Source organism: Elaeis guineensis, chromosome 14, assembly GCF_000442705.2.
Source record: "Elaeis guineensis isolate ETL-2024a chromosome 14, EG11, whole genome shotgun sequence".
Lineage (NCBI taxonomy): Eukaryota > Viridiplantae > Streptophyta > Magnoliopsida > Arecales > Arecaceae > Elaeis > Elaeis guineensis.
Window position 1 is genome coordinate 62,749,981 of NC_026006.2, and position 27,286 is coordinate 62,777,266.

At 37.2% G+C, this 27,286-nt stretch overlaps 1 protein-coding gene across 4 annotated transcripts; it reads left to right on the plus strand.

The window, feature by feature from the left end:
- Window positions 1-2,912: 2,912 nt before the first annotated feature.
- On the plus strand, window positions 2,913-26,480 carry LOC105057235 (ABC transporter B family member 25, mitochondrial). Of its 4 annotated transcripts, none has more exons than XM_073248448.1 (21): window positions 2,915-3,619; window positions 4,147-4,386; window positions 5,956-6,142; window positions 6,284-6,345; window positions 8,559-8,602; window positions 9,649-9,751; window positions 9,995-10,102; window positions 10,320-10,403; window positions 10,507-10,567; window positions 12,735-12,880; window positions 13,541-13,657; window positions 16,171-16,256; window positions 20,572-20,660; window positions 20,818-20,873; window positions 21,612-21,692; window positions 22,939-23,004; window positions 23,099-23,191; window positions 23,742-23,806; window positions 25,089-25,224; window positions 25,366-25,449; window positions 26,131-26,270. In XM_073248448.1, the coding sequence occupies exons 1-20, from the start codon at window positions 3,278-3,280 to the stop codon at window positions 25,426-25,428; spliced, it is 2,229 nt and encodes a 742-aa protein (XP_073104549.1). In that variant the 5' UTR covers window positions 2,915-3,277; the 3' UTR covers window positions 25,429-25,449; window positions 26,131-26,270. The 4 variants fall into 4 exon arrangements, with proteins under 4 accessions (XP_029124001.2, XP_073104549.1, XP_010938071.1 ...); XM_010939769.3 differs by lacking the exon at window positions 26,131-26,270 and adding an exon at window positions 25,624-26,124; XM_010939768.3 differs by lacking the exon at window positions 25,366-25,449 and having other exon boundaries at window positions 2,917-3,619; window positions 26,131-26,480.
- The last annotated feature ends 806 nt before the right edge of the window (window positions 26,481-27,286 follow it).

The following is a 27,286-nucleotide window of genomic DNA, read 5'->3' on the forward strand; positions in this document are numbered from 1 at the left end:
AAAGTCGATGGCCTGAAGTTGCATCAACCAGTTGATCAATTTTTGGTAATGGAAAACTGTCCTTTGGATAAGCCTCATTCAAATTTGTATAGTCGATGCAGATCTTTTATTTTTCGTTGGCCTTCCTCACTATTACCACATTGGCAAGCCAGTCGGGATAAGTGGCTTCTCTGATGAAGCCTGCTGTGAGGAGCTTGTCGATCTCTTCATCAATGACCTTCTGTCTTTTGGGATAAAAGGTCATTTCTTTTGTCTCACTGGCTTGACATTTGGATTGATGTTGAGTCGGTGAGTTATTACATCCAGAGGGGTGCCTGGCATGTCGGTGGCGACCAAACAAAGATGTCGGTGTTTGCTCTTAATAGATTTATTAATTGCTGTTGCTCCGGATCAGACAGCTGCGATCTAATTTGGACCATCCTTTCTGGATCTTCTTCTTTTAATGGGATGGAAATCAGTTGTTCAGTTGGTTCACCCCTCTTCTGATTTTCTCTTTGGTCCAACTTATCGACGGATAGAGAGTCTTCAGGTTTATTATTTTGAGTGGAAACTAAGAAGCAGCGTCAGACTAACTGTTGGTCTCCACGTATTTCTCCGATTCCGTTCTTTGTCAAGAATCGGACCAATAAATGGTATGTTGAGACCACCGCTCTTAATGCATTAAGGCTAGGTCATCCGAGTATGGCGTTGTAGGTCGAAGGAACTCGGACAACCATGGATGTCAAATAGTGCTCTGCAGTGGTTCAGTTCCCGCGATGAAGGGGAGAGAAAATTTTCCTTCCACAGTCACAGCATCCCCAGTAAACCCGACCAATGACGTCGAGACTCTTTTGAGTCGATCAGTCGGTAGTCGCATTTGGAAGAAAGTTGAGTAAAAAAGAACATTAGTCAAACTTTCATTATCTACAAGGATTCTTTTTACATCATAATTTACTATTGTTGCCGAAACAACAACAACATCATCATGGGGAGTTTGAATTCTCCGAATATGTTCTTCCGAAAAAGTTATTACATCATTGAGTCGTCATCTTTTTGCTGACTCTTCTTCGAAAGTTGCCCCCCAGTTCGGTCGTCCAGAGATCATATTGATTACTCCTGCCGTCGGCTGATTATTGATAGCCTCCTCAGTTTGCGGCTGAGGTCGTCGGTCGGCAGAAGGTTGAGTCGGTGGAGGATCTCTTCGGTACTTTTCAAGGTAGTCTCGTTGGATCAGGACCTCTATCTCATCCCTGAGCTGAATGCATTGTTCGGTATCGTCACCATGGTCACGATGGAACCGACAGTACTTCCTCCGATCAAGATTCCTCGAGGGTGCCTTCATCGGTGGGGGGTGTCGTAGGTATTCTGCTCATTCGATTTTCATGAGAATCTGCGCTCGAGGAGCAGAAAGAGGAGTATAGGAGTCATACCTGTCGTAGTTTGATTTTGGACGTAGTTTGGCTTTGGACTCCTTCGTTGAGGTGAAACTTGTTTATTAGAAGGTGGCCGACTTGATTCGGCCGGAGCTCCACCTTTCTTCTGTTTCTTCTTCTGACTTTTGCCTTTTGTCTGGCGTCGGTCAAAAGCAGTCTCGTCCGCATGGATGTATTTGTACGCGCATTTGAGAAGTTCAGTATAGGTCTGGGAGAGAGTCTTGTCCAAAGAGTGGGAGAACTTGGATCTCCTCAGACCCCTCTTCATGGCCGATATGGCCATATTTTCATTGAGGTCCTTGACCTCAAGCGTGGCCGTATTGAAACGGGCCACAAAGTCTCTCAAAGTTCAGTCTCTCCTTATTTGACTGAGAAGAGACTGTCGGATGTTCGTGGCGGCCTTCGGCTAGTATTGAAGTGAGCCACGAAGGAATGTTCGAGCTGCTCGAAGGAATCGATGCTTCCCGACTGAAGTTCGAAATACCAGGTCTGAACAGCTTTTCGAAGTATTGCCGGGAAGCCGATGCATAAGAGGACGTTGGTTGCCGTCTGGATCATCATGAGAGCTTTATAACTCTCTGAGTGGTCGATTGGGTTGGTGGAGCTGTCGTATAGTTCCACCTGTGGCATCTTGAACCGAGTAGGGATCGGCTCATCCAAGATGTGTCGAGAGAGAGGTTGGGCGGTGTGGAAGTTATAGTCGCTGGAGGATTTCTGATCTTCCATCTGGAGCTGGGCAAGTCGGCGCTCGATTTTTCGGAATTTGCGTTCATAATCGTCCAACCACCGTTGCCGGAAGACTCTAGGGGTGGAACCTTTCGATAAATTTGAAAGAGAAGCAGAAGGCATCCGTAGCCGTTTCCCCTTCCTAACACTGTGGAGGCGGGGAAGGGGAGGAGGAACGCTGCAAGTGGTGGGTGGCACGGTGAGAGTGCTGAAAGTGTGGTTGTCCGTCTCGATGGGAGTGTCGAGATGGCCGCTCCAGGGAGGAAGAAAGTGATCATCATGGAGGACGGCAGTTGTGTCTGGAGGGCACTGATTGTGCCATCGGTTGTTCCCCTGGTGGCTGCTGTTGCTGTTGGGTTTACTGCTGTTGGAGGCTTTTGACTGCCTCCGTCAAAACACGTTGAACAGCACGTTGAACAGATTGGCCGACTATATGTCGGTTATTTTGGTATGTCGATAGAATGTCCGAATGACCATCGGCTAGTAGTTTTGATATGTCGATGATCTTAAATTGGAGATTGTTCTGCTGTTGGTCGGTAGTAACTGGATGTCAATCAATTTGCCGACCATGAGTCGGTGTCTGCTGATATATAGTCGAAATTGTATATTCAGTCGGTCGATCTTTGTTGAGTCAAATATCAGAGATTAGTTGGCTTATGTCGGAGATCGATCGACTTATCCCAACAACTTTAATATAAAAATTAATGATAAAAAATATTTTTTTAATATATTTTTATAAGCTGGCGCGACCCGGAGGATCGGACCCGATAGAAGGACGGCCCATCGGCCATGGCCGCCACCGACATGCAAGCGTGCACGGCGAGTCCTCGCCTCCGCGGTCTGCGCCGCATTTAAATCTCGCTAAATAAATAAAAAGAAACTAACAAATAAGAAGGAAATAAACCCTCGCGCAGGTATCCTTCTCCCATTCCGAGTGCTCGATCCTGTTCCTACCCCCTCCTCGGTTCTAGGGTTTGGCTCACCTCCCAGAGCAGCGCTTTTGTTCATATCTCTTCGAGTCTGGTTCGCCGATGGTCACAGCCTCCTCACTGATCGCACTGGGAGGAATCTAGCCTCTATCCTGTACGATTTCGCCGTTCTTGATCGCCCCGGGAAGCTGCGATCCCGGACCGGCGACCATGAGAACTGTCTCGCGGTGCGTCGGGGCTTGCCGGCTGTTAAAATGCGGAGGGAAGCTAACCGGCGGCCGCCCCAGCATCTCTCGGAATCTTGACCCATTGATCTGCCGGTTGGATCGCTGTCTGATCTCTGGTCGCGCTTTCGGTGAGAAAGGAAGCGGGGAGTCTCGAGACGATAGAGTTGGAGTGTTGAAGAGTGCGAGCACTCTGCTTGCAGGAGAAATTCCGTTCTCCGATCGTAGTCGGATGGATGTGATGAGAAAGAGCAGCTCCTTTGGACGCCTGAGCTGTTTTCTATCGGATTCTTCTCCGCCGATTGGGAATAGACTTTTAAAAGACTTGGTAATACTTCAATTCCTTTTTTTTTTTTTCCTGCCTCTTTATATACTGTAGAAAAGTAGTGTCTGTATTCTGAACTGCTCAGATGTTTTGATCTTGAAAGATTTTCATGTCATAATACTTCATGTGCTACATTTTAATAGCATTTGCATGGTAAAAGATTAACCTTGGATTTCAACTTTTTCTAGTATGTGTATAATTGTTAGGAACTAGTAGGTCTGTTCTGCGAAGTAGCTGGCTTTTAGTTATCGGTAAAGAATTTGATTTGGGGAAGTCAGGAGAACAAAGATTTTTTGATATTTTTTTTTTTTTAAAAAAATGTTCTCCGGTTATGTTGGTAGGCCCTTGGTTCTAAGTCTTACATTGAAAGCTTTCAACATTGGTACCATCTGAATGGTGGGGGGTGGTGCTGATCAGCCTGGTCTATAATTGGTCTAGTGGCTCTTTTGTTTTATACTTTCAGATAACAAATGCTGTTTAGTTCGTATGAGATCCCAAGACCAGTTAACATCCCATTCTCTTCTTAACAGGGATATTTGCAAAGAGGACATGCGTTGTTTTCAACATCTGCTAGTGAGATGGCAGCAACAAAGAGAGTTGGTGGAGCTGGGAATAAGATACAGAATGATGTGACCAAAATGGAATCTGCGGATGAACAAATTGCAGACATGAAAATCCTTCGCACTCTTTCAAAGTACCTGTGGTTGAAAGATAATCTTGAGTTCCGGTTTAGGGTGTTGATGGCATTGGGACTTCTTGTTGGGGCAAAGGTGAGGACAAAGTTTTAGGCTGTGTTTTATTGTTCACTTCTTTTTTTTTTTTATCAGTTTCTGTATGCTGATGTTAGTAAAGAGTACCACATATGAAAGTTATATTACACCAGGCTTTTTAGGGGTCTCACTAATGCAGCACAGACATGGAGAGTGATAGAGGATTAGTGTCCTCTCAAAGGATCACAAGGAAATTGCTATTTCTATGGGCCTTGCAACAAAGGCACGTTGAATAGAAAGAATATTAACTAGAAGTAATTTTATTAGGAATAGATAGCTTTATTAGAATCCTCCTACTCTCTTTATATACACTCAACAGCTGTACTCCTATTCCCATGAGACACTCGAACTCCTACTGTGGTCATGACAACACTCCTAGCTTTTGGACTCTTGTGTGAACTCTCCCTTACTTCACACTAATACACTTTGACTCAAACTAAGAAAAGCACTTCAAAGCAAACAAAAGACAGGCTAGGCTATGAATTAATAGATGGCATACATGTAATTCTAGAACTTTTCAAGCAACACCAGCGAACCATAACTCCAGTCTTGGCTCACTTTCAATCGACCCAATGACTTAAATTCTTCATCTATTCTTCGTCTATTGTTAGTAATCACCATACATGCCTCCATTACATACTTCAAAAGTGTTATGGGCATTCCAACTTTGGAATCACTCTTATCATCACCTATCTCTGTTGTCGTATTCTGGCAAAACATTTTCCAAAATGTGGCAGCTTGTAGCTATCTGATCCATAAAAGTCCAAAACCATAAGGTTGTCAAGGTTATCTACTGATTTTGATGATTTAACACTCTTTTTTGACCCTGTCAATGTGCTCTTGCTATGGTTTTAAATACCAGCGGGATGGCAAGACATCCCACTATCCTGAGTGTTAGGACATGGGGTGTCTTGTTCTATGGAAAAACTAGACCGGCTTTGTTGCAAGGTATATAAAACCTTGATCTTTTTTTTTTTTTTGAATTTTAAAACCCCGTTGGGTAGGGTTTCCTCGTACCTATATGTTTGAAGTCCTGGTTTATTTTCTTCTAAAAATGGTGAACTACATTCTTGTTCTTGCATCCTTGAGGTGTCCGGGGACCAAAACACAGACATTATAAGGCCTATTCTTCCTAAAGTTGCTTACCTTGTCTTTTTTCTTCACCCTCCTGTCTAGGACCAAAATTTGGAGATACTAATCCATTTTATGACCACACAATGCATAAATACAAAATTTCACTAGCATTTAGTTTTCAATTTCTAAGCATGATACATGTTGTAAATCTGTTTATCATCTGGATTTTCAATTTAAATGGCACATCATGTATTTGAAATCCAAAGGATATGGTTGTATATTCTGCGAGCAAGATTCTACATCAACTCTCTGTTTTAATTTTAATAAGTTTATGTTGTCTTATAATGTCATATAACCATGAAATATGTCCTTTTAAAGTTAGTTTCTAAATGTTAATCATGGACGAGTTATTTGTGCAAGTGCCATGTTCTTCAGATTGAATTTATTGATCATTCTTGTAATTTATCTGACTTTTTGACCTGTAATCAAAATCAGGTTATAAATGTTCAAGTACCATTTTTATTCAAGCTTGCTGTGGATTGGCTTTCAGCAATCACTGGTTCTGATAATGCGATGGCATCCTTTTCTGATACTAATTCCACTCTTTTGGCTCTTTTTGTGAGCCCAGCAGCTGTTCTAATTGGATATGGAATAGCACGTACTGGGGCTTCAGCTTGCAATGGTAGTTTATGTGATATGATTATTAATATTTGTCAAAACTTTCTATTTCTGTTCTCTCATCCTATGTTCATGTTGTCAATGTCTATTCTTCTATTTAAAGTATGGTGTCTAAAACAACCTATGGTTGATTGTCTTTTGACAGAACTGCGAAATGCTATATTTTCCAAGGTAGCATTAAGAGCTATTCGGACTGTTTCTAGAAAGGTAAATCTTTTTCTTTGGTGCCTGGACTTCTCTTTTACAATTGACTGGTGTTATTTGAATCAGTGGTGCTATTTGAACATTTTTATACTTGACTTTACCTAAATCCTTATAATTTATTGCCACTAGGTGTTTAGCAATTTCATGATTTTTCTTCTCTTTTTTAAACAAGGTTTCCTTGCAAGTGAAATAAAATTCTATCTTGCAGCGGACAATGTCCTCACGTGTCATATTTATTGTTGCAGTCCAATAATGTCAAGATGTCATGCATTTTGTTCAGAATCAATAAAAATATGGTGGCTTATTGAGCTCATTGAACTACCTCAGTTGTTTCCTTTCCCATTGTTTCCATTATTTGAAACTCCATGGAGATTGTTTTCCCAGTTTCGTTGATGGTATTCTCTTTAACAATTTATCTCAGTGCATTCAGGTGGTTAGAGGGACTTGGACAATCATGTTATACTTTCATTGATAGGCATAATTTTGCATTGTCAACAAACAGTTTCTTGTTGGAATCATGGCATATTTATGTGGAAATCCATACTCAAAATAACTATGTGAGTTGGATGAAGTTGGGTTCTTTAAGGGCATAACGATAATTACATGCCTTTTAACACTTAAAGAACAAGAGCAATTTGGGCCATAAGTTACGTTAGTGAAGGGTATCTTGGTTTTTTGGATGAGTCTTGACGATATTAAAATGGTAAGCTGAATGCTTCGTAAAACTTGAGAAGTTGGAGTGATAGATAAATGCACAGTAGGTATCATAGGAGTTGCCTCTTTTGAGAAGACTGATGGGGAGCTGATTAATATAATAAATGGATGAGCAACAAATATTTAATACAAGGAGTGAGGAGACTGTTGTAGCTCTATGTTAGATGTTCCAGAAAGGATTAGAAGCAACTTTACACTTGGCAGGAGTGCTGGATTTCAGTTTGCCAAGTACCCTGCATTTCAAGCTCCAAAAAACTATATACAAGGTCACTTGTATACGGTACAGATATTCTAGTAAGATATTTATGTATGTATGTACATATATATGAACTTTCAACTTCTACACTAAGTTCACTAATCAGTAGTACTTGTGGAAACAAATACTTTGCATTTTATGTCATGCTTCAAATTTAAAAGGAAAAGGTATAACACTTCAGTACAAATGTCTTCATATTTTAGACATACTTCAGGACACTTCAGAAGCTGCGACATTTGCCAGCACTTCTAGCTTATATAGGGATACACCATCTTTGCGGTGCCAGGAAACTGTCTGTGTCTATGTGGCCATAAAAGTATTGGCATGTCAAAACTCATCATGAAGACTGACATATCTAAGAAACACTGACTAGAAGACCTAAATTGGTTTGAATGGCAACTGTGCCAAATTATTTAAACTCATGGCCTTGTGCTAAAAATGGAAGTAACACTTTGATATAAATGAATGATAAAAAAAGGATTCGTAAAGCTAACCCCCTCAAAACATCAATATAATAGGGTTGATTTTAGTTGCTACATGCATATTAAAGGGATCAAGTTTTAAGCAGATGGAGAAGTTAAATAGGCATGAGAAGGAAACACACCTCTTTATGTCATAATAACTATAATCTTGCCTGACCTCTACCAGGATATTGATCATCTTGCTCACTAAGAATGCATATAACTTCATCCTCTAAGGATATGGAAAATCACTGTGAAAAGATTGAGAAATATGCGGTGCAATATTACTTTATGGCAGCTTGAATCCCCCACATTTTTTTTTCACTTTCTTGGCTTGATATAATTGTCTCATAATCATAATGTGTAAGGTATCATAAGTCCTGTTTTTATTTTAGTTTTTACCTATTCTTCTTTCTAGATCATAATATCTGAGCTATAACTTTGTCTAATAATGCTGCACATTTTTCACGTTCTGCAAAAACTTGCATTCATAATATGGTTTTAGCTGTAAAATGATGTGTTAAGATTGGTATTATAGGTATTTCCAAATTCTGAACTTATTATACGGTTGTTTGTGATGCTATTTTCTACTTTTGTATAAACACAGTTTTGTGGAATAATAAATAATAAAATAACTAACCTTCATCTTACCATTTCATTTTATCTGTTACGGTGGTCTCCATATCATTATGGGTCCTTTATATATAATGTAAAGCCCCCATTGTCTTGGTTTTATTACAAGAATTTGATTTTGTTTATATTTATGAAATTTACACCTTGTGCAGGTTTTCTCACATTTGCATGATCTTGACCTTCGATATCATTTAAGGTATTGTCAAGAATTTCGTGCCAGTCCATTTCTGCAGAATGGTAGTATTGATGATGTTACTTAACAGTGCTAATGCTGAGACACCATTGGCTTAGATGCTTCATAATTAATTAGAAGAGGTATCTCTATTATTCCGTCGATGCACCTGTTATGGAATCATGTCTTATGACTTATTCAGAACGAATAGTCATAAAATGGCATAAGATTTTTACATGGACTTTCAATGTCTATGATGTGTCATCAATATTATCTGGTAGTGTTTAACCAAATGAATGAGAACAATGTCATTAGTGTTACCTCAGCTAAAGCTGATTAACATAAATCATTTTAATGAATTTTGTTGGATATTTAACTTTTTTAGTTAGAGAAGAAACAATGGTAATCATACAAAACAAAGAAACAAATCGCTGGTAAAACATTCTATAGAAATCCTTTGAATGTTAATAACTCACATTTTGGGATTTATATTGTATGTTCAAGGTTGATTGATCTTTGTAGCACCACAAGAACTACTGGAGGTAATCCAGTATATGTTATGATACTTGCTTTATGCTGTATAGATTAGTTTAGCCATAAAGAGTATTATTTTAAAATTTAGTACTTTTAGCTCTCTTAAAAGTAGATATCACATAATTATGAAGAATGATAGAGAAGTGCTCAAAGTTGTAAACCGAGAGTCAAAGTAGACTGCTTATAAGATAGTTTGGTGCATGAGATATGACAAAACTGCATATAATTAAGAAATGATATAAAACAATTCTTATTGGAAGGGGCCAGGTTCTTGAAGAATTTGATGTCACATAAAAACAAGTCTTGAAAATCCTTTTGAATATTTTGAAAATTTTTCTGCTAGTCCCATTAGAGATGCTGAAGAATTGAGAAGTAATCAAAACAACTTCATGATCTTAAGCAAAAAGTTATTGATTTGTAACAGTTACTGGATTATAAATGAAGTAATAAAAAATTTTATCAGAAACACTTTATGGTACTTAGAAAAGCTAATTCTTGACAACTTTTTTGATCTATCTGTCTGTTTTTATATCCAGCCGGCAAACAGGTGCATTAAATCGCATAATTGATCGAGGTAGCCGTGCAATAAACTTTATTCTTTCATCAATGGTATTCAATGTTGTACCAACCATCCTAGAGGTATGAACTAGTTATTGTTTAAGATTACGCTGCATAATGCTGAAGATATTTTGGTTCTTCTGACTTGAAAACTTCATAATGTAGAAATTATATACTTCATCCTTTCCTGAGCTTGTCATGATTTGCTTTAATAGTGGAACTCCTGATTCCCTGGACTACTGCACCTTCTATTCTGTACTCTAGCTTTTCATTGATTTAGGTACCATTTCACCCTTTTTCATTGGTTTTCTATTATTTTTCCAGATAGCTATGGTGTCTGGTATTCTTGCATACAATTTTGGAGCTACTTTTGCTTGGATTACTTCACTTTCTGTTGCTGCATATATTGCTTTCACTCTGATTGTGACACAGGTACAATTCCTCGATGATAACCTGCTCCCTTTTTTCATGGTTTCCTTTCAAATTTTTTTCTGCTTTTCCTTCCATTATCTTTTTAACTTGTTTTACTCCTTGTAAATATTTGATGATGACCTTTTTTAAAAATATTCTTTTGTTACCGTTGCTTCTGGGTATTTTAAGTTGTTTGTTGTTGCTATTTTTTATAAGCAGCTTTTCTTCTTTGTGACAGTGGCGAACTAAGTTTCGGCAAGCCATGAATAAAGCTGATAATGATGCAAGTACCAGAGCAATTGACTCCCTATTAAATTACGAGGTCAGCATGTTGATGTCTGCTTGCTTACGGGTTCCATAATTGGTTTTTCTCACTTTTATTCTGATTATTGCTTAATGTCATTTTTTTTTTTTGCAATATCCAGACTGTCAAGTATTTCACCAATGAATCATTTGAAGCCAAAAAGTACGACACATATCTAAAGAGTGAGTTGAGATCTTAGATTTCTTTCAAAACAGGGTGCTCTGATGAGGATATGCCATAGTTGTTACTTTCTGCTTTGCTATGCTATGTCATTTGTCTATGATGAAAGATAGTGAATCACCGAGACTAGAATACCTTGGCATGTATTTTATTTCATCACTATTGCATAAGGTGATGGAATGAAATTTAAGCGGAAAAAAAAAAAGATCTCCTAGAAAGGACTCCATGAGAAGAAGTCCACTGTCAAGACTGTTTTTTTTTGCATTAGAAATCAATGAAAATTATTTGCTGAAGAGAAAATCTAAGGATCTATATGTGGCTAACTATTATTGCATAAAACATAGTATAAAATTCTATAAGGTATGATCATTAAAACCCAAGAAGACAGGCCTTTTGAATGTAAGTAGCGACAACTGTGAAAACCACTTGCTTTGTTACTAGTGTTCCAGTTATTAGGGTCTACACTGTTTCTTGAAGCCCATCTTCTTATACTGACTGTATGCATTCTGAATTATTTTGTAGATTGCTTGTCATGACTTGCTGATATGCCATGTTAGAAAAATGAGATGCTTATGAGTGGATGTTCTTGTTGGTAAGATAGCTCTCCCCTGGTAGAGAGATTGTAGCTTCTGATCATGTTACATTAAGTGGAATGAGTACAGTTTAGACAAGGTACATCATACTTTTTCCATATAAGAACCTTGGCACAATCATCCTTGGGTCCATCAAGGAACCATGGCTTCAAATGTAGCTGCTTGTTCTAGCGCTATGATTCATTTCACACACTTATTATTATTATTATTATTATTTTTAAATTTTTGTTCAAGCTAGCTAGAATAAAAAAAACCTTGATGTGATGAGTGCCATCTAATGTCTTGACCTATAAATTCAGTGAACCTAACTGCACTTATAAGCTTGTTTTGTCCAAGGATTTTAGCCTTGGTACTGGACCTTGTATAGGTAACTTAGTGGTATGTGTCAGGTTGATATGACCTCTGGCAACATGCCATTTGTTGGTATGGTGGTGTATTGGACCCACATATTGTATCAATAATTCAATACCTTATCAGATCAGTACAATATGCTCAATAATGGGCAGTGTGGTTGGCAAACAAAATCTTGGTTTTGTTAATGCATATGATCATGACCCATGGACTTCTCTAAAAGAATTTTTAGTTCTCTTCAGTATATTGGGCATGTGGATTAGCTGGGTGAAGGAATCTTATAGTACATCCAAATTATGTGAGGCTGTTTTGGGGCAACTTGAGTCTTATGACCTTAGTGGCCTCATTTCCTCTTTCTTATTCCTCCTTGTTGGTACAATGGTTGCTAGTAGCCATGTAAGGTGAGTGGAGTTATCTTATTTTGTAAAGTCATCTCATTCAGGTGTGGCTCCAGAGGTTTGACTGGCTTAGACTTAATAAATAATTAGCCGGTTGATCCCTTTCATGAAGTGCTAGTTTGAAGGCTTTGCCTATGGCTCTATGCTTCGCATGATAAAAATAAGTGTCTTAGCTGCAGGCTGGTAACTACTTCAAGTTGTGCACCAAGCATGTTGTATTAACTTCAGCAGTTTCCATAAGTAGTTTTGGAAGTTGAAATTTGAAGTGTTGAGAGAGCCTTTTTGTTGCTCTTTTAAAATTGAAAGTTTGAAACTGTTCCTTATTCTTAGCAAGATCCCATTGAAAGATTAGACAGACAGGGAGTTGAAAGGATGCTATTAGCTGGATGATCCAGACACCAAGTTAACTGGTTTTCTTGCATGGATTTGGTAGAATCTTTGCTGGGGGCTTCCAAGTTGTGAGTCCAAAAGAATTTACTGCTTCATTTTGGAAAGTAATCTTAATGAAGAATCTGTCAGCAATCATATGTGCTGTCTATGTAACTGGAGATTTGGGTTTGCCAGGCTCAATTTATTCTTAAATAGGCTAACACCTGCACTGGCCAGATATTAGTTTTGCATAGATGAATAAGAATGATGATATCTGATTTTTAGTTCCTTTTTGTTGCCATGATACAGTTTTCTTTGCCAACCTAAAATTTTTATCTGCCAAAAATTTTAAGAATTTCAGCAAAAATTTTGATGGTTTATAATCTGGACCATCTTTTTGTCTTTTTATTGTTATTTGTTATATTAGCTAATCTGTCTGGAGGAATACTATTTCTCAGGGTACGAGGATGCTGCATTGAAAACTCAAAGTAGCCTTGCTTTTTTGAACTTCGGCCAAAATGTTATATTTAGCACGGCTTTATCAACAGCAATGGTTTTATGTTCATACGGAATTATGAATGGTGCAATGACAGTTGGAGACTTGGTAAGTTGCTCTTGGAGCTGGTCTCAACTTTGATTTGTATAAGCTCTTTATTGCATTACCTGCATTGTAATCATTTAAAATCATTCTTCTGTTAGAAGTAACTTCTTTCGTTCGCAGATGATAAAGATTTTGCTTTGCTGTACAATATCATATTGAGAAGTAAAATCCTCAAATAATTTTGAGTTTTTTTTTCCTATTGCCATATGTTATATTACATTAAATAATTTTTAATTTTCGGAAACTTATACGGGCTTTAACCTTTTAGACAAAATAACGTGAAAGTTCAGATTAAATACCATGAACTAAAGGGATCTACAGACATATTTTACTTGATGATTATCTACTCTTATCTGATTAATGACGATTATCAGATAGTTCATTTTTTTTGATGTGTAATAAAACTGAAGATGCCTGAAACAAGTAGTGTTTAAAGTGCTTTTTGCTTAGCTAAATCCCTCTGTTTGTTACAGGATGCTTAAATGGGCAGCTACATGTCATTTGATGCCTCCATGTTGTTTTCTGAAAGGATTGTTATCTTCTGTGATAGTTAACATTGATTTATTGTTTTCTCAATTAATATATTTAGTGTATTATTTTTCACTAATTTTATGGGTTCATTCAGAAACATTTGATTCTAGAAATTCGTCTGGAACTTCTCAGGTTATGGTTAATGGGCTCCTCTTCCAGCTGTCTCTACCTCTTAATTTCCTTGGAAGTGTGTATCGTGAAACAAGGCAAAGCCTAATTGACATGAAGTCCATGTTTCAATTGCTTGAGGTATATTTTGTGACAGTCATTATAGGTGTTTTCTTGTTTTTGTAAAAGTTAAATTGCTGCAATTGATTAACCTTTCTGGATTCACAAATTTGGAAACTACATGATGTCATTATGGGCGTCAGCCACATAGGAATGTTGCATTGTTCTATTGAGTATACTTACTTTCATAGGAAAAAATGAGGAATTTGTAGCCTCAAATCTTTTTGCCTACTTCTTAGACCTGGATATTTGGAACTTTTGTCCATTTTAACCTTGCTGCCCAGAGGTAGCAACCCGAGAGAGGGGGGGGGGGGGGGTGAATTGGGCTGTTTAAAAATTTTAATCAAATTTGTTTTCTAAACAATAATGCTCCTTAATTTGAAACTTAACTAAGTGCTTGTGATGTGATCAATATGTGCAGCAGTAAAGGCAAATGATCAACAAAATTTTATAACTAATAATCTAATGAAAAATAAGAACTAAAAGCAAATAAATCAAGAAAAGCAAGAGAGCAAAGAGAGCAATGTACAATCATAAACACAGATTTTATGGTGGTTCGGTGCAACCTGCACCTACGTCCACTCCCCAAGCTTCCCTTGGGATTTTCACTATAATCTTTGATTACAGTGTGTTTATTTTTTCGGACTCATAAATAAAATTCAGTTGATTTTTGGAGATCACCAATCAAAATCTTATATCGTTAGTTTTTCAGGCTCAGTAACAAATCTAATTGATTTTCCGGACCAACTAACCAAAACCTTACACTCGTCCAATTACGGGCTTAGACCGGTCTAATCCCCAAGTTTCTTTCCCCCAAAGAAACTTGTAAAGAAATTATAAAACAAGATAAAGATTTCAGTTCAAATAAAAACAAAACAATGAACTCTTTTATGCTTGAAGAAGAGGCTGAAAAGATCGCTCGTTTGAAGTTTGATTTCTCTTCTTTGAATATTGAGAGGATATTTGAAAAGCTGTGGATGATTACTTTTGAAATGCCCTCTGAATTCAGCACTTAAAATCTCTCTTTTTTTTTTTGTAGATGTGCAATGTAGCTTATTCTTATTCTTGAAGATATGTCACTTTAAGCTCTCCTTTCCTCAAAAACTTTCTTCCAATTTGATTTTTTAGCCTTAAATATATTTGGAGATGGCTGGAGAGTGAGTTCTAGCCGTTGGAAGCTCTGAAATAGCCGTTGGAGTAGAGAAATAGCCGTTGGATAACGTTCAGAAAACTAACCATTAAACCTGTCAGGAGCCGTTGAGTCGGCTCGAACTAATCTCAAGTTGGTTCGATTTGGATTCGAGCTGCTTGAACTACAGAAATGAAGATTCAACTTTCTGGAGTACTAAGAGTCGGCTTCGAGCTGGCTCGAGCTGCAGAACTCGAAATTCATCTTTTTGTCCACCTGAGAGAGCTGGCTTGACCTACAGAACCCAAAAACCTCTTCTCTGTCATCCTAAGAGAGTCGGCTTGGATCTATTTTGAGCTGGCTCGGTTGCATGCCAAACCAAAGTATCAAGGGCGTTCCGTGCCTGAGTTGGCTCGATTTTTGGGTGGGTCGGCTCCAAACTTTTGACTTCATTTTTCTTTATTGTTTGACCTTCCAAACTTGAATTTCTTAACCTCAATCTCTTCTGAATAATACTTTCATCTTTCACTTTTATTTTTTTCATAACGAGCCATCCTTGTTTCAGTGAAGGAGTCGGCTCATCTTGTTCTGGGGTCGACTCTACTAAGTCTAAACTTGAAGTTTCTCCTTTCAAGACTTTGACTTAGTGAATTTTGTGAAGATATTTTTCAATGAATATTTCTTCAATTTTAACATTTGAAAAGACCTACAAACATTCTTGAAACACATGATTAGATATTTGATATACTCAAAGTTTGGCAATCATCAAAATCAATCGCGGGATCAACAAACCTTTAAGTTATTGATGCCTGGTTAATGAGCTAATTTAATAATTTCTATTATGGTTATGGTTGTGTTGCTTTTAAGTATTTTAGTTAATATCTGTTATTGTTATGGTTGTATGGCTGTTGAATATTTTACTCTCCCTATGAAGCTAGAATTAGAATCATATTATATAGTCTTTACCAAGGGAGGGAGCACTGAACACAAACTGTGGAACAGGGCTTTCTGTTTATTGGGGTAGTGAACAAAATCCTGATATTTATTCCATTTAAGCTCGTTATCATGTATAATCAGTCATAGTTATTGTAAGTATTAATTTTGGTATATCAGGCATTGTATAATCATAGTGCTCACATTTGATCTTTGTATTTGCTCAAAACAGCTAAAATTGTGCAAGTAATGTTTGTCTTTTTGTTTTTGTTTTTGTTTCCTCCCCTCCCTTCAAGGAAAAAATTCTCAGTCGTCTTCTCTGAATCTTCTATTCTACATTATTTTTTTAGCATGTTGTAAGTAGATTACTAAATGTTTTGGAAAAATGAACATTCTGTTGTGCACATTTGTCTCCTTAGTGATGATTTCTGACCCAAATACTTGTTGTTTCTTATGGTGATTTCTTTTGCAGGAGACTCCAGAAATACGAGATAGTTGCAAAGCAGAACCATTAAAATTTAGAGGAGGAACCATCAAATTTAACGATGTACATTTTGGGTAAAGATGTCCTTTCTACTCCACATCCATTTCAATATATTGTATTCTTTTAATTTCCCTTGCCTCCTATTATTCTAGTTCTGGATATACAGATAAAAAAGATTTTGTTAGGTTCCTGTTCATGTGTTGAACATGATGTACAGCAACAACCATTGCTATAAGTAACTAGTCACATCTTGATCATTTTTGGCCGTCTTTACTAGTTCTTCTATGGTCCTATTAAGATTAGTGTCCTTTGTGGAATGCAAACTCTCTTGGAATCCAAATTTGTTCCTTTTATTGAACATTAGTTAGTATAACAAGGAATGTGAACTGACCTTTAACAACAAGATTTGTGCCATCTATTTGGGCTTCGCCGTATGGATCCTCCGTTGCCAGCAGTCTCCATCACTTCCCATTAGTGCTACACGATATGAATAAAGAACAGCAATAAAAGAGAAAAAGGAGAACATAGGAAACAATTCTATCAACCTTCTTACTTTAATGCATTGTTTTACAATGAAAAAAATAAGGATGGCCAACTCGAAACTGGATCCTGTGCCGGTCGATCGGCAGTACGAGTTGGTATGCCATTGTATCGGATCCAAATCGATATGGAAATGGGGGATGAAAAGAAAGACAGAGAGGGGGGGAGGGAGGGAGAGAGGGGGAAGGAAAGGAAGGTTGGTAGAGACACCGACGGTGGCCATAGGAGGGCTACCAAGGCCTTCTAGACTTTTTTTTTTTCCGAACCTGCGGTGGCTGCAGGCGTGTTTTGGGCCGTTTGGTGGCCACGACGGCCATCTGGCGGTCTCCTCGCCGCCTTCCCCTCCCTTTCTATCTCTCTCTCTCTTCTCGCATCTCACGGAGGATCGTGGAGATCCAGAGGCTCAGCGGCCCTCCGATGGGCCATCATCGGTCGCTGCTGGCCTTTTTCTTTCTTTTTCTTTTTTCCCCTCTTTTCTCTCTCTTTCTCTCTTTCCTTTTTTCTTGCTTCGTCTTCGCCGGTGTTCCATATCGGACATCCAAACCACACCGGTTAGCCGCTTGTATGATTCTGCATACCTCGAATTTGGCAAATTGTGGAAAGAAATGCTTTGGTACTCTTGAATGAGCATGTAAGACACATAATACAGCTCAGGACAGCTAGGCTAATGCTCCCAAACCTAGGGCCTGGTTTGTTTGTCCAATTCATATGAGACACTGAGTCAGACAAAAATTTTGGCCCTTGTTGGCTATCATCTAACATTTTGGTTGTGTTTGGTGCATTGCCAGACAGTGATAATCTGGATTACCTGCAATCTGAATAGATTACCAGTAATATTGATTACTGTGTTTGGTACACAGGTAATGTTGCAGAAAAATTACTGAAAATCTTGATTGATATATTTGGTATGATAATCAGATTACTGGTAATGTAACATCAAATTTTCAAAATACCCTTAAATCAAATTATTAGTTTAATAGTTTTAAACTATTTATCTAATTTTTTAATGATAAAAATTATTATATAATTTTTTTATTATTTTTAATACTTATTATTATTATTTTTATAAAAATTAATTTTTTAAACTATTTTTTTTTCCTTCTTCCCCCGCATGTCACGCCCCTGCCCCCCCGCCTGTTTGCGCTGCCCTGGCCACTGCACCCCAACCCCCTGGCCACCCATCGTGTTGCCACTCCTCCCCAACCCCCCAGCTGCTCGTGCTGCCCTGGCCACCACACCCCGACCCCCCGACCGCTTGTCGCACTGCCACCCCTCGACCCCCCGGTCGCCCGCGCTGCCTTGGCCACCGTACCTCGACCCCCCAACCCTCCGGCCCCCTGGCCACCCATCGTGCTACCACCCCTCCCCGACCCCTCGGCCGCCTGTGCTGCCCTGATCGCCCGCCCCCTGGCCCCCGACCGCCCGCACTGCCCTGGCCACCGCTCCGTCCCCCGACTGCCCGTCGTGCTGCCTTCGGCGAGGGCCACGAAGGCGGTAGGGGCCGTCGGAGGAGTTGGGAGGGGGAGGCATGGGTTGGGGGGGAGGCACGGGTGGTGCGGCACTGGGAGGGGGGAGGGGAGGGTAGTTTCGTCAAAAAAATTTATTACAAGATTATCTCATTGGAGGTAATCTGAATAGCCACTCCTCCCCTTGGTAATCCAGATTATCTCATGAGAGGTAATCTGGATTACCAATCCAAAAAGCATACCAAACGTGGTAACCTAGCGGGGCTCTTTTAAATTGCCAGCAATCTGAATAGATTGCCAGCTATCAAATGCAACCTTTGAGTTATGCTAAATCGTGATTATAATGTAGGTTTTTTGCATACATGTCCTCAATTTTGCATGAATATCCTTCCAAAATTGATATTTGTATATATATTCTCATAATATATTTATTTTGCATGTACGTCTTTCTCTCTGTTTTTTTTTTGCATATGTACCTACGACATCACAAGAAATCAGCAGCTTAAAATTGAAATGACTGAGATACTCTTAATGGGTAAACATACAAAAAAAAATATTTATAAGGGTATATATGCAAATAGCAATTTTGCGGTGGTATTCATGCAATTTCATATATTTTTAGGAGGGTCTATGAAAAAATCTTCAATTTTTTGTACGAATACCCTCCTAAATATTAGAATTTGCATTGAATACTTTCTCAAAATTGATTATTGTATGCATGCCCTCGTGGAACACTTTTTTTTTACATGTAACAAATTTTTGCATGTATACCCTTCTAATATATGAAATTGGATGAATACCCTCGTACAATTGATATTTACAAACATACCCTCGCAAAATATTATTTTTGCATGAATACTTTTGACATAATGATTCAACTGACATCATTAGCCAAAATAATTTTTTAAATTGAAATTAATTAAAATTATGGAATTATCTTTTACCCTTGAAGCAGATAACAAGTCAATGGGTCTTGCTAGAAACTTATCAAACCCATTGAATTTCCCCTCTTCCCACACAATTGCTCTCTTCTGTTCAAAGTTGCGATAATTCCTCTGAGAAATTTTCTGATTGATCGTATTCCCTCTCTTTCATTCTCCCTCGGGAATCAAAACCATTCGCTTGACTCCCTTCTTCACTTGGCAACGTTTCTCCCTCTCATATATTCACCGGAGTTCTTGCCACAGAATCTGATTCCCTCTCATTGCTGTCGGAGTCTTCCCTTCGTTGTATCCTTTTTTTATATGAAGATGGTTAGGTCCTGCTTTTTGCTCTATGGATTATTTAAAGGAAAGCTTTGTAGGAGATTTGAGATATTTATCTTTTAGACCTGTAAAACTTCTCATGTTGAGGTAGGTGGCTTATTTAAAATCGTTGTGACAAGATGGGTCCCATACACTATGTCTTTTCCTCTTCTAGGAAATTGAAGCTTCAAAGACAAATGGTTTGAGGTACCCAATGTCAGGGATAGCCTTCTACCACATGGGCAAGGAGGTTGTTAGTGAGTTTGAAGGGTTCTGAAGTCCTTCAATGGCTTTGCTTGAGGATGATTGATGTTGTTCTTCTGCCCATGAGCATAGCAAGAGCAAGAAAGCTTGATCATTACAATCTATCATATGCTTTTAAAAGACTCTAATCCTATTCTATATTTCGATCCATGCCCTCATATATGCATCTATAACAATAAATATTACAAGTTGGGTTTCGATGAAATAAGATATAATGGTTGTTATGAATGAAGAAGAATAAAGTAGAATAATCTCATGATTAGTGGAAGAACTTCCATCACTCTGTTTGTTATCTAATTGTCAAATCTTCTTTTGAGCAATGTTTTCACAAAAAACATTGAGGAGCGGACACTAGATTAATCTGAGTGTTCAAACAAGTTAAAATAGACAAAAATAAAGTTAGGATTTTTTGCATATATATCCTCTTAAATATATGAAATTGTATGAATACCCTCATAAAGTTGCTATTTGTATGTATATCCTTATAAATGTTTCTTTTTGCATGTTTACCTGTTAAAGATATTTTAGTTATTTGAATTTTAAATTGCTAATTTTTTAATGGCGTTAGATGGCATAGGCATATGCAAAAAACAGGAAAAAAAAAAGGATGTATATGCAAAACAAGTGTTTTATGAGGGTATACATGCAAATGTCAATTTTGGGATGGTATTCATGTAAATTCTAATATTTAAGAGGGTATGTATAGAAAACCCCTATAATTTATGGATGAGATTTATTTTTGAATTACTTGTCAATTTGAACCATGCTATTATTATTGTTTCATTTTGCTGGATCGCAAGTGACTTTAGTTGATCTTCTACAGAACAACATTTCCTTTTTCAAACACATCTTTTATTTGTTTTCTTTTATTTCAGATACCTAACAGACCGTAAGATTCTTGATGGAATATCTTTTATTGTATCGGCAGGAAAAAATGTGGCCATTGTTGGAACCAGTGGCAGTGGTAAGCTATACTGATTTGTTTGTCATGCTGATATAGCAGCGTATTGTTTTGTCCTAAGCTATGAAATGTGTGATACATAAATTGTTTTCAAACTTTCTTGCCAAAACTCTTCTCCATGTTGATATGTTTGGTACATTGATCCTACATGTTTGTGCAGGGAAGTCAACCATACTTAGATTGCTCTACAGATTTTTTGATTCAGATTCTGGATCAGTAAGAATCATAACCTTCTGTTCTCCTGGTATATGAATATTATTTTTCCTGTTTCATGCTTGTTGCACTCATGCATAAAATGGTATTGCATCTTATTATCTATGACATAGGAATGTATACTTTATATGTTACAAAATTAATTAATCTTACAGCAAGTTTCTGGTTTCTACTATCTCATACTTCGGTTGATGAATTATTGGATAACACAAGATAAATAACTTTCATTAGAACTAATCATCAGACAACATAGTGCTGAATTTTAGCTTCACTTGGTGCTTTCAAGCTGTCAGCCATTCTCTCTTGCTCATAGGTACTCCACCATGAAGTCTTGGGAATTACATATCAGATAAGGTACTGAACTAAGAAAATGATATTTGCAAAGTTATCATGGCTTCCGTAGTAGCTAGTTGTTTCCCTCAACAAATATCATAAAGTCATTTGACAATTTTTATAATTAATTTCGAATGGAAAGGATACTTAAAGTTGTTACAGGGATACAATTGCTATATCTGCTTGTTTGGTTGTTTATTATGTTATCAAATGAGTTCTACTTTCTAAAATTTATAGCTTATACCCTTTGAGAAACAAATGCAATGAAAATTTTGTGCTTGTATAAAATATTTCTTTTGCCAATCATAAATTTTGAGTCTACAGTCATCTTTAAACTTTTGGTTGATGTAGTATTAGTGTTTTACACTTATCCTCCTCCACTTTAACCTCAATTACTGTTCCTGTCAGATACGAATAGATGGTCAAGATATAAGAGAGGTAACCTTGGAAAGTCTTCGTAAGTGTATTGGTGTTGTGCCGCAGGACACTGTAAGTCTCCATGAGCAATTTTATTTATCTGTTTTAGTTTTTCTTTTCTTTGATGCATATTGCAGTTATTTTAACTTCAAATTTGTAAACTGTTTTATATATGTTTCACCTTGTTACGAAACCTCTAATGTTTTGATTTGTGCCATTGTGAGATAAACAAACTAAACTCATGGATATTTGCAGCATAATAAATTGGTTACTTTTTGATATTACAAATTGTGAGGGTTAAGAAAGAAGTATTATCATGAACCACATTGCATCATGCCCACACCCTTTCACCTTCTAACTTCTTCATTCATAATTAGTAACTATGAACCATAAAAGGCAAGCATGAAAATAATGCTTCCATGCAATGTTAGGTCTACCTGTTAATCATTGGTTTTGTGGCAGAAAGCTTTGGAAATACATGCTAATGAAACTATTGATCTTGAATCAATCATAACTCCTCTCATGGGAATCATGATAGTATTTGGACCAATCCTGCAATCAATGTCAGACATACAATGGTCATCTTAATATCTCTATACAGTTTATAGTAGAAGAAACATGGCTCAGTTTTCTTCACTCCTTAGCCACCTTTTGTTAGCTTTCAGAATGAGAACTTTGTTTGCCATTGTCCAACAATAATTATATCTGCTCTGTAAAGTTAAATCCCTTAATTATGATAAAAGAAACTTTAGTTGCAATATGGAGTTTGAGTGTTTCTTTACTAGAAAGTACAAAGTTTCCTATCACATTGCATTTGAACTGTCATTTTTCTGACAAATGATGCCCTTGATACTAGAATGGAGAGAACTGATGAAAAAATGTCTAAAATAAATGCACATCTTATTTGAACTTTATTGCTGTGTCTTTTTACAAAGCACTATCTTACTAAATGATATCTACCATATACAGTGCAATCACCCAGCATGGCTGGATGTTTGTGCGAGACTGTGTGTTGTGGGTGAGACCTTGTACCTCATGTCCTTTGCTTTTCTTTTTGTAAATGTTATTCATAGCCACTCTAACAAATGAGTAAAAGACAGAAAGGAATAGATAAAATAAGATGGATTATATTAAACAAAGTTATGCCGAATCATAAACTTTGATAAAATGCTTCTCTTGAATGAACCATTTGTACTGCACATGGTCAGTGCTAATTGTAGTAGTGCTGGTTTATCTTGTGTACTCGCAGAAGATAACGTTGCTTCAACATAACACAATTCAGTAATTCACCTTGCATGCCTAAACAATATCCCTGCAGGTACTTTTCAACGATACAATATTCCACAATATACATTACGGCCGGTTGTCAGCAACAGAGGAGGAGGTTGGTGAGGGTGAATTAGCATTATTACAAGCAACCATTTCATTGAATAATAGTAAGATTCTTGACAATTTCTACATATCTTTATATTCTTTAGGTCTTTGAAGCTGCTCGGCATGCAGCTATTCATGATACAATCATGAATTTTCCGGAGAAGTATTCAACCATTGTTGGAGAGCGAGGATTAAAGGTGAGAAATCACTATTTTTTAAGATACTATTGAATGGCAGATCTGTTCAGCTAAAGATGACAGATGCATATATAAAGAAATAACCAATTAGTAGTATCTTTTTTTTAAAAGAAAATTGTCTTAAATGGTGAACAGATTGGAATCTCACTGAATGAATTTGGTTAGCTAGCCTCTGGACATCAAATTCTAGACATCTTTCTTGTTAAGTGGTTTACTGAAATTCTTCAAAGAAATTATAATCTGAGTTCAAAGTAATGTTCTCCAATATCATCTGATTAATCTGTCATTGTGCTCATTTGAACCATCCTCATTGATGCTTAGCATCCAGAGTCATAAGGTTTTCTGAAATTTTGTGTCTAAATTTTTGAGAATTTAGAATTTCTTAAAATGATGTTTAACTTAGATGTAAACTTTCATTTGTTAGTGGCTGCCTTTTGTCTATCAGAATCTTGACTTGTATAATCGGGTTTGACAATCCTAGACAATAATATCTTTTTCCATATTTCATTTCGAATGTAGTTCATCTGATGAAAAACTTGTATTTTCACAGTTAAGTGGTGGAGAAAAGCAGCGGGTGTCACTTGCTCGTGCATTTCTGAAAGCACCTTCTATTCTGTGAGTGTTTGATTCATTTGCCTACTTGTTTCAGCTATAGCTTTATGTTGCTTTCTTGCATCAGCAAATTTTAATGTTGTTAATCTTCAAATGCATGCTGACTACCACTGTATGAGATCACCTAATTTTCTAAGTGATATCACAATATATTTTGTGAGATTTTTGTAGAAAATATTGGTTATATGTTGTTGTTGTGGTTCCTTCATATGATTTAGATTATAGATCCCTTGTTATGGCTAAAAGTGAAGAGCTGTTAAAATTTATTTATTTTTAAATAATATGTATAAAATGACTGAGCATGGTCAAGGCAGTTGGGTCCCTGTGAACTAATTATGTTTTCTACCTTTGTCAAGACTTCTATTTCCACTTTCTTTAGTGCTTCAGGAGTATAAATGTTCATTATACAAATCTTGCATTCACACTCTTCAATGATTTTTTTTTTAAAAAAAAAAATTAAGTATAGGGAGACTTTTTTGTGGGGGTGGGGGGGGGGGGTTTGCTCTATAGGTGAATGAGCTTAAAATGATATAACCAGTAAGACATGATTCTATAAATTTGAAGTGGCCTTCTAGGTTTCATGGTAGGTCCCTTGCCAAAGAATTCAGCCAACTTGAACAGATGTCATTTTGTTGAGAGTCAATCATCAATCATATCTTGATCACAAGATGAATGCATATAGACTAGGCAAAACATGGTGATTAGAATTATGGTTAGGTTTCCAATTCTGCATTTCATTTGTGGCTGTTCCTTTCCGTCTCATCTGACTTAGCTAATCTGTATTCAAATTGGTACTTTCCACAGGAAGATTTTTTTCAGCTTTGAAGTTTTTTGATAGCTCAAATTGGTTTGCTTATTTAGTTTCTTCTGCATCTCATGATCATCCTAAATTTTAGCTTTTCTGCTATGATACATCATACGTGTGAAAATTGCATGGGACCATGTGATCTCACGATGTATAGAGCTTTGAATTACCTGATAATCTTTTTTTCCCTTTTAGAATTTTTGAATGTTGATGAAGTGTTACAGCACGCTCTGATATATCTATTGAAGCAGCCAATATGAATTTATTGAAGTTCGGACTCCTCATATGCTGTATAATTTTGAAGACTTCAGAAACTATTTGAGAAATAGCTGTCTTTTACACTATGCTGGAAGTGTTCTCAAGTCCAATATTCATGAGGCCCATGAAACCTTTCTGTTGAGTCAATTCTGATGGCAGTTTTACATAAGAAACGAATATGTTGCATGACAAGCTTGTGATCTGGGCTGTTCTGAGTTTCAGGCTATGTGATGAAGCTACCAGTGCACTTGACAGCACAACCGAAGCAGAAATCTTGAATGCATTGAAGACTTTAGCAAACAATCGGACTTCTATCTTTATAGCTCATCGGCTTACTACTGCAATGCAGTGTGATGAGGTAGCAATACTTTCCATAGATTAGGAATGTGCCTCTCTCTCTCTTTTTTTTTTTTTATCAATTTATGTTTTGCTAATAGGACTTTGTATACTGCTTTTTTCTTGTGTGTGGAACCTGAACTGATATCCAACCACTACCAAGAGAAATTATTTCCATTTGATCACTTTGTTTCTAGAGAGACTTGCTGGACATTCAGTATTTTGATTTTGTTTGGACATCGCCATGGTAAGATTTTTGGTCTGAATAACCAAGTTGTTTATTAAAAGATTGAATGCTTTTCTGGTAAAAGTAACTGAAATTTCATTGTAAGACTTTTAAATGCACGCATTCTTAAGCAGTGCCTTAAAATGGAATGGAATGGGAAAACAGCAGTGTCAAAATCATGCTCTTTTTTTGTAGGCGCACTCTCATTGGTTGTATTTGTCTTAACAACATGATCTAGAGAGAGACACAAGGAAAATCCAGCTATTAAAAGGGAAGTGCATTTAAGACTTCATGAGAAAATTTTATGACAAAGAGAAGCTTCTTCTACCTTCTTCCCCCTTTTATATATGCATGCTAGACATGCCCAATGCTTGTTGTCAGATATTTACTCTTTTTTTTTTTTAAGACTGAATTCGCTTCATGTTATTTACAGAATCTGGAATGTAAATTTTTGCACCTTTTAGATGTTAAGATTATTCATTTAGTTTGTTCAACTTCGTGCCTTGTGATTTTTTGACTTCCAACTTATTAGACCGACCTTAGTTCATCTCTTCACGATCTGTTTAACAGGATCGAGAAAGTGATATTTTGTGCATTGGCAGAATCAATGAATGTCCGTGTAGATCTAGTAACAAGGGAGTCATATTTTGGTAACTTGTTTAATTTCACTTCTGATGATTCACTTTTGTTTGGAAATTTCAGATTATTGTTTTAGAGAATGGAAGAGTAGTAGAACAGGGTCCGCATGAAGTTCTCTTGTCAAGGGCAGGAAGATATGCGCAGTTATGGGCCCAACAGAACAACAATGATGCTCTGGATACTGCTGTCAAAGTAGAAGCTTGAAACTCAAGTGTTAGGCTTGCCAAACATACGAGAAATTCTACGTAAGGATAGAGAAGATGCAATTTTTTATGTTTAAATTACATACATAATTATATGAGCGAGTATTTATTCGATGTTGTAACATAAGCCAATGTGCATTCAAGCATTATATTCAGACCGTTGTAATGGATGGCGTCTGAATGCAGCTAATAAATATTTCCTTTTGCAAAGTGATGGACCATGGATGACGTATAGTTACTTTTTCTTCATTTATTGCAATATTTTTAGCAAGTACAGTCAGCTCATACATCGCAGTTGCAACTAACATTCATGTGATCCATGAATTTCTCCGCTATTTGCTTGGGGCTGCCTGAAATATTTTACCAACCATCGACTTCTCTTAAACCAAGGTTTGAGGTCAGGTTAGCCTTTTGCAGGCTGCCCCCTACCAGCCACACCCTGGTGCTTAGATGCCAGGGTTTCATATCAGCAAAAGACCCGAGCTATTGTCCTCGTGGCTGCTCAACGAACGAGCCATAGGCAAAGAACATTCAGGAACCATTTGCATGCATCTCCCTCCAGGCTATGATGCTAACAAATAGGCTTTTGGCAGCTTAATAGAGCTTTTGACCATACTGCCGACCTTTTGTTTATCTTTGATTGAAGTTTTTTTTTTTTTTTAATAAATTTTCACAAATATAGATTTTTAAAGAGAATATAGAGTATCCAGATTCTTCAAAAGGGATTATCTTAAAAGAATCGGAGGCATACCGAAAGACCACGTTAAAAAGCTTTAATACCAGGACTTAGGAAGCGTTCATGTTCCCAGGAATTGACATTACATGTCACACCAACCATTTTAAACACTCGTGTCTAGCGCTTGCTCTAAACCTCCGGACCACCATGCCAGCAGCATTTCCAATTCTAAAATTCCATAGCCGACGAAAAAAAAAAAAAAAAAGGGAATCTCGACGAGCAATCAATTAAGCCTATATATGCTGTGAGTTTCATCTCTTGCAACATTTGGGCCTCATCA